General features: G+C 37.9%; 1 protein-coding gene across 5 annotated transcripts in view; it reads left to right on the top strand.

Moving 5' to 3' along the window:
• Window positions 1–11,921, top strand: part of PCNT (pericentrin) — a 100,655-nt gene that overhangs the window by 20,428 nt on the left and 68,306 nt on the right. For 4 of the 5 annotated variants that reach the window (XM_067298689.1, XM_067298691.1, XM_067298690.1 and 1 more), the window contains 10 exons: window positions 523–581; window positions 767–941; window positions 2,078–2,214; window positions 2,728–2,839; window positions 4,704–4,736; window positions 6,545–6,809; window positions 7,093–7,180; window positions 8,159–8,375; window positions 9,811–10,049; window positions 11,029–11,504. In XM_067298689.1, coding sequence (XP_067154790.1) covers window positions 523–581; window positions 767–941; window positions 2,078–2,214; window positions 2,728–2,839; window positions 4,704–4,736; window positions 6,545–6,809; window positions 7,093–7,180; window positions 8,159–8,375; window positions 9,811–10,049; window positions 11,029–11,504 — 1,801 coding nt within the window. The remainder of the gene's footprint in view (window positions 1–522; window positions 582–766; window positions 942–2,077; window positions 2,215–2,727; window positions 2,840–4,703; window positions 4,737–6,544; window positions 6,810–7,092; window positions 7,181–8,158; window positions 8,376–9,810; window positions 10,050–11,028; window positions 11,505–11,921) is intronic. The other variant, XM_067298693.1, reaches the window with a different exon arrangement.

Here is an 11,921-nt window from a genome sequence, read left to right on the forward strand (position 1 = left end):
TGTGATACTTCAGCAGAATGGTAGCATCTCTCTTCTACTCTATTTCCTAGGTGTTTTTAGAAGAAATTAGAGAAGAGTTTCCTGCTTGCTACTGTCTGCTGTTCTCTTGCCATGTCTCAGAGATGTTTCGAACACTTAAGTGTTTTGTAGTGAAATGCTGGTATCTAAAATATCAATAGACTTTTGAAACAGTATCTTTAGGAATAAAGGCAGCAGTTCATATCTATTTTTTGGTAACATGCTCTCTGTAGATTTAAGCCGATATTGCTTTGTTAATTACACTAAACTTTAAGGTTGTCTTTGTAGTTAAAACTGCTAGATGCTTATCTCTTCTAAAAATGAAAGAGCAATACTGGCATATAAGATAACAGCAGATTTGGATAGAACCCAGTACCTCATACTGCTGTGTGCCTCCCAATTCAAGCCCTGAGTTTTCTGAAATATTCTTCTCCTCCATATCTCTTGTCATTTAACCATGATATTTTATATAAATTTATTAATAAATAGTATTTTATTTCACAGTTGATCAGAGAAAGAAAATAGAATTGGAAATGGAAGAGACACGTATCCAGACATTAGAGGTACAAATTCTATTCTTCATACAGGAAAAGATAAAACTGCTTTCAGTAAACTAGAGCTGTCATAGCAAAGTCCCATTCTACTATATTTATTGCAAAGGACAAACAGATGGAATATGAAAACCTAGAAAAAGTACTCACTGTTTACTAAGTGTGTTTCCTTTCATAATGCACGTGTCCTCTGTTAGACTCTTAAAGGAGACTGGGAGCTGGAATCTGAGATGCGTTTAAAAAGCACGTGCGAAGAGCTTTCTGAAAAGCATCAGACTGAAATGGAGGAACTGCAGAAAACTCTGGAAATGGAATTAGAAAAACTCAGAGTGGAGCTGAGGCTTCTTTCTCTTGAGAAAGAACAGTTTGAAAGTAAGTGTTGTGGTCTGGGAAGCAGTTGTTTTTATTGAACAATAGCAAAACTAACTATAAGAGTTTTAGAACCTATATAAAAAGTAAAACCAAAATATATCCATGTTACTTAAAGATTGGGTCAATGCGCAGAGACTATCCAGAAAATAGGAACTGAAAGAAAATTTTGTATTTAAGGCCTGGTTAACTGTGTTGCCTTATGATTTGCACAAGAATATAAGACTCTGAATATGTTTCCCTTCAAAAATATTATTAAAGGTGAGAGATGACGGAAATAATACTCTCCTCAAATAAATGGAAATCGAGTTTTAGGGGTACTGGAATTCTGATGCCATCTGACAGGCAGTAAACCAGCTCTGAGAAGTAAAGAGCAGCCTTTTCCTACATATCATGGGCCAGTTGCTTTCACTGTATTCTGATGGCCGTGGCTGCTGTTTGGATGTGTCTTCTTCTCAGCCTGCACTGATTTTACTAGATTTCCCTGAATTGGTGTTATAAGACTGTTTTGTGAGGAAAGCACTCTTTTGTGGCTCACTGTGGCTGAACTGGGATCAATTTGTTGCAGACTCTTTCTGGGGCAGATCAAAGATTTGTTGGCTGAATGAAGCAGTAGCAAGTTCATGTGGTTCAGAGAGCGCTCAGCTGAGACTGTACATTTGGCAGGAGCTTTCCTAGTCCTTCCTGTTTGTGTCTCTTCTACTTCCAGCTATTAAGTATGATAGTAGGAGAAATTCTGTAATTGTAGGCCATGAAGAAATATTTGATTCCCTGCTCTAAATAAATGCGCTTCTGGTTGAGGATGCTTGTTTGTATACGCAGAGAGCAGAAGCTCATCTTCTCCCTAGGACTCCAGCTGGTTGCCTGCCTCTTGGCTTAGAGCATGGGACGTGGGAAAGCGGGGGGCACTGTGTGGACATCTCAAGCTTTGAAATCCTTTACTATTCAAGCATGCGTGATGCTCTTCAAGTACTGACACCCTTACTGAGAAGGCTCTTATTCCCATGAACCCTGTAGGGAATACCTTAAATGAGCCTTCTAGTCTGGATGCATGCGTTTCTATTTTCGTCGCACAAATGTTGTACAGATTGTTACGCCACCGTGCTGGCTGCTGAACAGAGCTCTTTTTTATTTTGTAGTAAAATGTGTAGATTTGGAGAAGCAGCACCAGTTAGCCATTACAAAATTACGTGAACAGCTGCAGGCTGAACATAACCAACTCCTAGAAGATGTGAAGTTGAAAAGCCAAGAAAAAGGACAGAATATTCAGAAGGAGGTAAATAAGATTTCTTTACTTTGTTTTGAAGGGTTAACTAGTATGTACTTCACAAAACCTGTACGGTATAGATAACATTTGGGCAACTTGTTTGTATTTATTTATTTTTTTCTTTTATGATTTTATTGAAGTAAAACATTTCTAATAAAGTAGATTAATACCCTGGGATATTCCGTAATGGTTCAAAATCTTCTGAGCACAGCTATCTTTATACCACTTTGGTGTCATTCCTTCCTCTGTGTTTATATGCCAGCGTTGGTTTTATCTGGCTGCTACTTTATTCTTGCCAGTGGTGATAAATATGACACCAAGAGCAGACCTGTTGCTCTATTAGAGGCGTGGGTCTAACCATAGTTAATGGCTACTTGGTATCTCTGCTAATCTGGGTTAGGAGCTGAGAGTCTGGTTGTTAGTGAGTGTTTCCACCTATTTCTCACAGGACTGTTTACGTTGTGTATAAAACAAGCAATTAGAACAAAAATGTTCAAAAAAATTTTAATACATTTTCCATAGCTGGAGAAACTTCAGGTCACGCATGAAGAACTAAAGGCTCAGTCACAAGAAGAAATCAAACAACTCTGGTCTCAACTCGATAGTACCCGCGCAAGTCGACAGGAGTTAAGTGGTATGCTTGAAACTGATGCATTTTATTTTTTGCCACTAGTTCATATAGAAGTACTCATTTTTGATACGAGAGACTTTTAGTCATATACCAGAAACACAGCAAAGTCGCAGATGTGTACAGAAGGTCATACTCTAGTAGACTGGGCGCACGATCAGTTTCTGAGGTGAGAGGTGGGTCAGTGTCAGGTGTTTGGGAGTTTTTCCAAGGTCAGAAAGCATGGTAGGCCTGTGGGGAAGTGTTCACTCTTGTTGTTTCTGTTCTTTCTTTCTTTTTTTTTTTTTTAAATGTCCTAAAATATGAAAATTTTCTTTCCATTTTGATTGTCTTTGACTAGGGAGCAGGAGCATCATGTTGTTATCAGCACCGTTGTTGCCATCGTTGCTGCTCTCTATTAATTGTGTTGAGGCCTTGAAGCTCCGCTCCTGCACACAATACAAACGTTTAGTGAAAAACAGCCACGTTGCATTTAACTTCAAATTTGATTGGAAGTTGTAATGAATTGTAGTTTAAGTGGAGAAAATGCTGGTCAATGGAATAACATGCTCTGATTTATATTCAGTATGGAAGGGTTTATAAAATCGACTGAGAAAATTATTAATTTGAGGTAGCAAAGATAACCACTTAGTTTATGACTTTGAGTGGTTTCTTGTCAATATGAGATTTTTTTTTTTAAACTCTCTTTAGTAGCTTGATCTCTTATTTATCTCCAAATAAAAGCGGAAGTATTTCAAAACTGTGTGATTAGATTAGGTCTTGAGGTAGACATTTTTTTTATTTTCTCCATTCTTCCAGTTTTGAAGTAAGTTAAATAAAATGCTTTGTCATTGACACTGAAATTGGAGGGCCACCGTCTTCTGAAAGACTTTCAGTCCTTAAATATAGATATACTCTGGGCTGAAGCTACTTATTTTTTAAAAAATAAAATAAAAACTTTTAGGTGATACTTCTGAAATTGTCATGAATGATTTTATTTTCCTGTAAGGTTAAAAATAACACTTTTGGAAAAGTGTACTTTGGTTTGAAAGAACGTATAAACCTCTCAATTCTAAAAGCAAAAAAGAAAAGGAAAATGTTGTGCATGACATTTAAACAGGAACAGTCCTTTTTTTTTTTTTTAATTTGGTCTTATGTGTATCTGCATTAAAATTATGAAAAAGTTCTAAAGCTTGAAAGAAAATAATTAATGGCAGATTTCAGTCTGACATCATATTGTTTGCATATCTTATTCAGATTTCTGTTACCACTGTAAAGTGTATTAATTAAACCTACACACAACAGGTAATTTTAGAGTGTATTAATCAGAGCTGACATGTTTTTTTGGGCTAAAATGAAATAGAAAATGCCTCAGTTGTATGTGTGCAAACAGTTACATAATAAGTAGAGGAACAGATATTGGGGAAAAAGCTAGAGACCATGTTTTTAACCTTGGCTATGTGTATTCATCTGTTGAGACTGCAACATTAGATGGCATTCTTTGCTTTTACTGGGGTAGTTTAAGGATATTACACTTCCTTTTGTTTTAATTAGCATTTAAAATTTTCTAACAAATATAACTGTAATTAGCTTTTAAAGTATAACTGTTTCCTCCCTGCCCCCAATGGTACTTTATGGTCCTAAGTTGAAAAAATTAATATTCTAATTTTTTTGGTTTTAGTCAGACTTTAACTTTTTGACCTTTTTGAATCCCCGTTATTATGTTACAGAATTATAGTACAGATAGTGCTTTTTAGTATTTGCTGGAACTCTTACATTCCCTCTCTGTAGTCCTAACCATTATTAACATTTCAAATGTCTTTCCATGTCTCTAATCACTCACATTTACCATTCTTTGGACCCTTTCTGTTTCTCCTTCATCTGGTTTGAGATGGTGAGACCAGAACGCAAGCCCCTGTTTCAGGTGAGGATGCATCTTTGTTGTGTGAGGAGATCTTAAAGGCGTTTTGTTTTACTCTGCTCTTCCTTTGCTTGAGTGATGCTTTGAAAATGCACTTGGGCAAGTCTGAGGACTCCTTGTGATGAATCAAAACCACAGCAGCCAGATAATTAAATCACTGCTCTGATGCAAAAATGACAGCCAGTTCACAGAATCGCAGAATGGTTGAGGTTGGAAGGGACCTCTGGAGATCATCTAGTCCAACCCCAACAGTTCAAAACTGTTAAACATTTTCCTGGGTTAATTTTGTGCCAGGAGACTTTGCTGGGTTAGCTAAAATCTATCTGTGCGAGACTGGATTTCCCTCGCCTACGCCACTGGTGTTTTTACTGGTCCCTTCTTGTCATTTGATTCCTCAGGTCCCTGTACAGGGCAACTGCTCCCTTTGAAAGCAGGCTTGAACCACGTACTAATTTCACTTATTCTTTCTGTTTGGATGCTTGCTGTGAGAATTTTTCACCACAAGTGTGCATTTCTTTTGGTTCTCTATACAAAAACACCGTGACACTCAGCCAGGTCCACACCGGCTGCTTCCTGGCTGTTGGGCATCATCTGGCGTTGTGCTGTGATTTGACCCGGAGCGGCTCAGATGTGCTGTGCGTCTGGAGGGGAGGCTGCTCTTCCGCATTCCCTTGTTGGGAACGTGCTGGTCCTCTGCAGCATCTCCTTGGTGTCAGCACTGAAAGGCCTTCAGGCAAAGCCGAAGCCTAGCTCTGAGGCAAGCTTGTAAGTGGCCTGAAGGTGTCTACAACCTTTTTGGTTTGGAGATGATTCCCTGCCTGTACTTAAGCAGCTTGACTGCCTGCTGGGGATGTGAGCTTGAGAGCTGCTGCCAAACCACACTTGAGAGTTCCTAGGCAAACCACAGGCTCGGGAGTGTTTCTCTGTATCTTTTCTTGGGCCATACTGGGAGCACTGGTTTAATCTTTAAATGATGATTTCTTAGAGCGTAATAATCATTTTGATTACTGTTCAAGCATGTGAATTTCTGGAGGTGTCTTCAATCATTTCCTTAAGTCTTTTTGAAGTTTCTTTTCTTGAATAACATAAGCTTCTTCTTTCTTCTAAGTTCTTTCCTCTTGAAAATCAGTTCCATCTTCAGTTGGTCTTGGTGTGGATTCAGCTAATCCTAAGCCATCTGGGAAACTTTCCCCCCCCCCCGCCTCATGATTTTTGCCCTTAGTTCTACCTTTTTCTCCTAATACAATACTCTTATCTAATAAAGAACATGGAAAAAAAGCTCTTAAATGGATAGCCAACCCATCATTAAAGTAGTCCAAGATTTATTTTACTTAGTCCAAGATTAATTTTATCATTCTTTCTTTCTTGTTTTTCTAGATAGTTTGTGCTAAGTTTCTCCACCCCCTGGAGGAAAGAAAAGATTATAATAGATGTGCTTGAGTAAATTAGTCTTTCTGGCTGCTACAACAAGCAGGTGTGGAGATTAAAAAGTTTTGCAGGACTCTGCATGTCACTGACTCAGAATTGGGGCACGAGGGCAATGAGAATGTTGGATGGTCTGCTGATGATTTTGATTCTTTCCATGATGATGGTTTCTCTGAATGCTGTGTAAGCGGGGAACGCATTTGCGCTGCCTTCTGAGGAAGGAAAATTTTGTCTTTCGAAAGTTCATCTTAGGTAGTGTGTGGGATAGTGTCTTACTGTCATCCCAACAGCTAAAATATGGCTCATCTTCATAGAATGAGTTAGCCTAAAGATGTGTACTTTTAAGGATGCAGTGAGATGTTGTGTTCTTCTTGCCTCCATCTCAGAGTTAAAAGAACAGCTCCTGGCTCGTGCATCACACGTGGAGGAAATAGAACGTTTAAAGCAAGAATTTGAGCAGCAGCGTCAGCAAAGGAAAAGTGAGCATGAAAACGAATTAGAACAATTGAGGCTTTATTTTGAAAAGAAATTAAGAGTAGCTGAAGAAAACTACAGAGAGGAGTTGATTTTGCTGCATCAGAGACTGCAAGAACTGAAGGAATATTCGTTGTTGGAGTCAGACATGAGCCAGGATCAAGCAGTGGATATCAGGTGATCTATTCTTTTTCCTTTAATCTCAGGTTATGATCAGATGCTTCCAATTTTTAATGTAAAAGATGATGTTAGCCTCTAAATATGTTGCGATTGGGGATTAGGTGATTTGAAGTTAGAAACCCAGTGAAGAAAGTCATGAATGTGGAAGATACTTTCCTATATAGCTATTACGGTTGCTCTGTACCTACTTTCAGTACCATATTGTAAGTTGGCAAGTTCATTTAACTTAATTTGTGATGTGGTACAATCTTAAGTTCCTAAAACCATTTTCTCTTCTCAGTTCCTCTGTCACAGTTTTTGAAGAGACAACTGAAAAAGAGAGGAGAGTTATACTTGACCAGCTAAATCAGCAGTTGGAGCAACATAAGGTAAGATTTTTTGCTACATTAAAGTTCTAATGATTATTACATTACCCATATGAAAACTGATGTCTGCTTCCACGTTCTTAGCAAACAGTTGAAGTTGCATTTGAGACATTTGTTAAGACTTCATTATTTTTTTTGTCAAGTCTATTGTAAATTATCAGCTTTAAATAGTTCTCAGAACAGCAGAACAGATGAAACATGGTGTTCTGCAATTTTGTGTCCCATGTTTGGATTATCCTGTGCCTAAAAAAAAGTGTGAGTTCTGATCAAAGCTCTTCCTCACAGGCTGCAGAATTCATGATGTTTCTCTTTTGCCTTGAACTCTGTAGTAGTTGTGTCCATTATTGCTGTCACTTCTCTTTCAGTGGAGACACTAATTTGATCCCACCTCTATTTAGCCATCTGTTTTCATGTACTTTGTTATAATTTAAGATTGCTACTTCTTTGTTCAATTCATTTGAAGTCGACTAACAGTTCCAAAAGGGAATTTTCCTTTTTGGTTTTAGATTTTTATAAATTTATTTATTTTAGTGAGGGGATGATAAGCAGACCAGACATACACAGACTACATGAGTTAAATTTATTTAGAGTATATTGCACGAAAAATTACTTAAGAATCTCTTTGCAATTTCTTTCCTAGCTGAGTATGAAACTGTGTTCATAGATCATAACTTTGTGATGATGCACATATAGAGTGATGGTTTCCCTATCCAGATGCTTGTGAGACTTCCCTCTCTGTTACACCTTCAAACAGCTCCTGAGGCTCTGATCTGCCTTGTGTCATGGCTCCGGGGTATCTTTACTTCTAGGTGCTCTGTTGCCACAGTAGAGGGTGGAGTGGCTTGAACGGAGCAAAAACTGCAGGATTTTGCCTGTCAAGCAGGTGCTTTACAGTGTGGTTCATATAGTGTTTCCGTTGAACCGTTTCTGACATGGTTATTTCAAAGCTAAAAGTGTATTTCTAACCCGTTTTTTATGTAGGAAGAACTTGCCTGTTTGCGAGTACAGCTTAAAGAACAGCACAAGCGTGAATTAGATTCCTTAAGTTCTTCCCTTGCACTTCAATATAAGGAGGACCTAATGAAAATGAAGATGGATCTGTCGGACAAATATATAGCAGAAATTGAGGAAATGAAAAAAAAGCATTGTCTAGAACTTGAGCAGCTCCGTGCCAGGCTTTCAGAAGAACATATCAAAGGTAAGATCAGCTGACAGATTAGGAAGTAAAATGGTTAGCTGCTTGTGTGGCTTTTTTCTTTTTTCCTTTAAATATCTAAAGGCTTATTTGAAGAAATTTGAAAATTTGTTATTAATTTACTTTAAACTACGGGGAACACTTAAAGCTTGTTAACCCTTGGGATTGGGTATTTTGCTTTTTGACTCTTCTGGGCATGTTGAGTTGCTCTTTCAAGGATGTGGTGACCTGAAGTTGGTTATTCTTTAGTAAAGCTTGCTAAACTGAGGAGCAGTTGCTAAAAAGAGTTAATCAGATTTCCGTTCTTGATGCCTAGAAGGGGCACTGTCAAATCATAAATAATTATCTGAAAATTTCTTACGTTGTCTGTCAGCCGTGTGAAGTGTTTTTATATTCTTACAAAATAGGCCACTTTTCAGTCTAGTCCATAGAATAGACTAACTCCTGCTCCATGTTCCATACCTCTTTCGTTGGTCTTTATTTTGTGAATATGATAGCACTCTGTGTTCATTTAATTTTTTTTTTTCCCTTTTGTGTGTTCCACAAGTTGTTACATGTATTGGGATGATTTTTTCAAAGATTAAACTATTTATAGGGGGCAGAATTTGTAATAGGTAACTTCTGCTATAAAATTCAGGCCAAAGTCCCTCTTCTGGCTCAATTTAATGAGATTTGCTACATCATCATGGTTTTATATAATTTCTCTACCGTTGCTGCTTTTCTTGGAAGATACAAGCTTGTAATTTATATAAATATACTGCTTTGCATCTTTTCAGTATGAAATGCATATAATGTTGAGGTTCAGGTAAGGCATCACAGTAGTTCTTGTATCTGTAACCTCATTTTGGGAGTGTAGTAAACTATACAACCTCTTGAACTTGTCATCCCTACACCTTACTGTTAGCCATATGACACGCATGACTAACTCCGTTCTACTATATGTTGGTTAAAAGGATCAGTAAACCCTTTTTAATTTGTGGTTATATTCATGGTCTTTTTTTTCATCCATTAGACAAGGTCTTAAACCTGCCCAAATTAGAATGTTTAGATAGAGAGTTGCCCTATCTGCTTTTCTAGGGGAATTCTTTATCTAAAGAATATGTGCATAAGAGGAGATAAAACTTTCAGTAATCTGCCATTACATTGTCCACAAAGAAAGTAGACTCCTGTGACTGCTGCTGATATGAGGGGAGTCCTGCCACAGGTTTTGATCCTTCCGCGTTATTCCGTGTGTGTTCATATTGATAAATGCCAAAGTTGATAATCAAGTAGAACAGAATAAAAGTCATTTTGATAAATGTTTCTTGTTGTTCTGTAGTTAGTATGGCTACTGATAAATTGTGCAACTAGCAACATTCAGCTTTGTTTTATTGCTGTGAGTTAATAAGACCTGTTAAAAGAAAATACATTCCAGAATGTTGTTCTGCTCTTTATTCAGAAATCACCAAACTGCGTCTACAGAGTGCTCAAGATGCAGCGCGTCAAGTTGAAATGGAGGTGTCTGAGCGAGTGTCTGTGCTGGAAAAAGAGCATAAGGCTAAGGTCTCTCTCCTCCAGTCTGAGAAACAGTATATTGCAGAACTTTCAGAAGAAATAAAGCACTTAAAGGAAGAGATTGCTAAACAAAAAGATATTTCTGTGCAGAATGAGAAGCATCTGAAAGAGGAAATGGAAAAGGTAATTAGTATTAAAATGCTGTTTTGTATGGAATTGGGCAAACTCAAGTCTGTTGGGAAGGCCAAGTGAAATAGAAGTGGCACTTATTTTTAAATGTTTCGAGTTAGTGATGGTAGTTGCAGCTTGAAAGGGAGCTGCGTGCATACAACTTCTTGGAATAAGACTCTGAAGTTCAGAGCACTTCAGTGTTAAAAGCTTAGTTTCCCACAGATGAATTTTTCTTCAGGAGCACAGCGTGGGAAGGCAGGTGCTTCGAGTGTTGCTCCATTCCACCTTTTCATTGGCGTGAGGTCAAGCATAAGTACACCATTTCCAATGCAGGCAAGCGCAAAAGATTCTCATCCTGAACCTCCCTCTGCTAGAGTCTGAGAGGCGGCACAGCGTCGTGTCCAAGTGCAGAAGCAAGGCATTGCACTTGCATACTGTGACGTGTCATGCGATAATGGAGAAGAGCAGATGAGTACTGTAGCAGATGGAAGCAGCCTCTCTGCTGAACAGGTCCCCTCTAAGAAATACCTGCTTTCTTGATTGTTTTTTTGAAGTAAGTAACCAGAAATAACTTTTCAGTCCAGTTGTCTGGGCAAAAAGAAATAATCAGACAGCAAACTATAAAGAGAGGAGAGTTTAAGAGATCTGTAATCATGCCCTCTGTAAAGTACATCAGGTGATCATAGCTTTATAAATTGAACTGCCTGGTTGAAAAAAGGTGGCACCAAGAGAAACAACATAGGTACAATCTTAATTCTAGAATTTTGCCTCAGTTGTTTCTTCCCTTCTTTTCCCTCACCCCCAGTTGCTTCTTAATAGTGGATTGAATTCAAGTACCTGCAAACTGACATTTCAGCCTTACTTTTCTTTGGAAGGATGACTTAACTGCAAGAATTGAATCTCTTCAACATCATAAATGTCTAGGAGTTTACACTTCAGACACTTCAGTTTGGTTCTAATACTTATGCATTTTTAATAACTATGTTCACAGGTAAAATACAAACTTACTGAGGATCACAAGACTGAATTAAGTGGTGCCAGAGAAGAAGTCCAGAAAATAGAGAAGATGTATAAAGAAAAAGAGGAAAAATGGAAGCGTGAAAATGAGGACCAGAGGATCCAAACAGAAGAAAAGTTATCACTGTTGCGTATAGAACTAGAAAACAAATCAGAATATGAGAAGCAAAATTTACAAAAGAAGTTTGAACTTCGTGAAACTGAAATGAATCAGCTTCAAGATCAGCAGGCTGCCAGAATTGTCGAATTAGAGAAGTTGGTAAAAGAGCAGCAAAACAACTTGCAACAACTAGAGGACAGCCTTGCGAGTGCACAGGCTGCACAGAAATCTCAGGAGCAGTACGTCAGTGAGCTGCAAGAAGCCAAAGCACTCATGGCAAAAGAAATGGAAAAAGCCACACACTGTTTGCAAGAAGAATGTGCATTTAAACTTATGGAAGCACAAAACAAGTAAGTCTTGTGTATTTGGGGATTTTCACTTACTGGGAATGACCAGAGCTAATGTTTACTTCCGTTACCGTCATTGCTGCTTTTTTATTTTAAGGTTAAGAAGTGACAGTCATATAGGTTTGTCACTTGGTGGCACCAGCTAGCTTCTGTATGCAAAGCTTTTATTCTACCAAGAAACAGTAATACTGTCCATTAAGGTCTCCTGTAAGATCTTACTTCATATAAATGCATTGAATTTAGTCTAGCAGATCAAAAGAAATCTAGTCTAGTTCTACCTCTTCCATATTAAGAACACTACACGCAGCTGAAGATCCTATACTAATGTTTGTGGAAAGGAAGTGTATAGGAAATATAAATGGAAAACTCTTTAAATTTTTGTTCGAGTTTTTTTGAACAACTTAGATGAATTTGAGCACT

This window comes from Apteryx mantelli, chromosome 6 (genome assembly GCF_036417845.1).
Source record: "Apteryx mantelli isolate bAptMan1 chromosome 6, bAptMan1.hap1, whole genome shotgun sequence".
Taxonomy (NCBI): Eukaryota; Metazoa; Chordata; class Aves; order Apterygiformes; family Apterygidae; genus Apteryx; species Apteryx mantelli.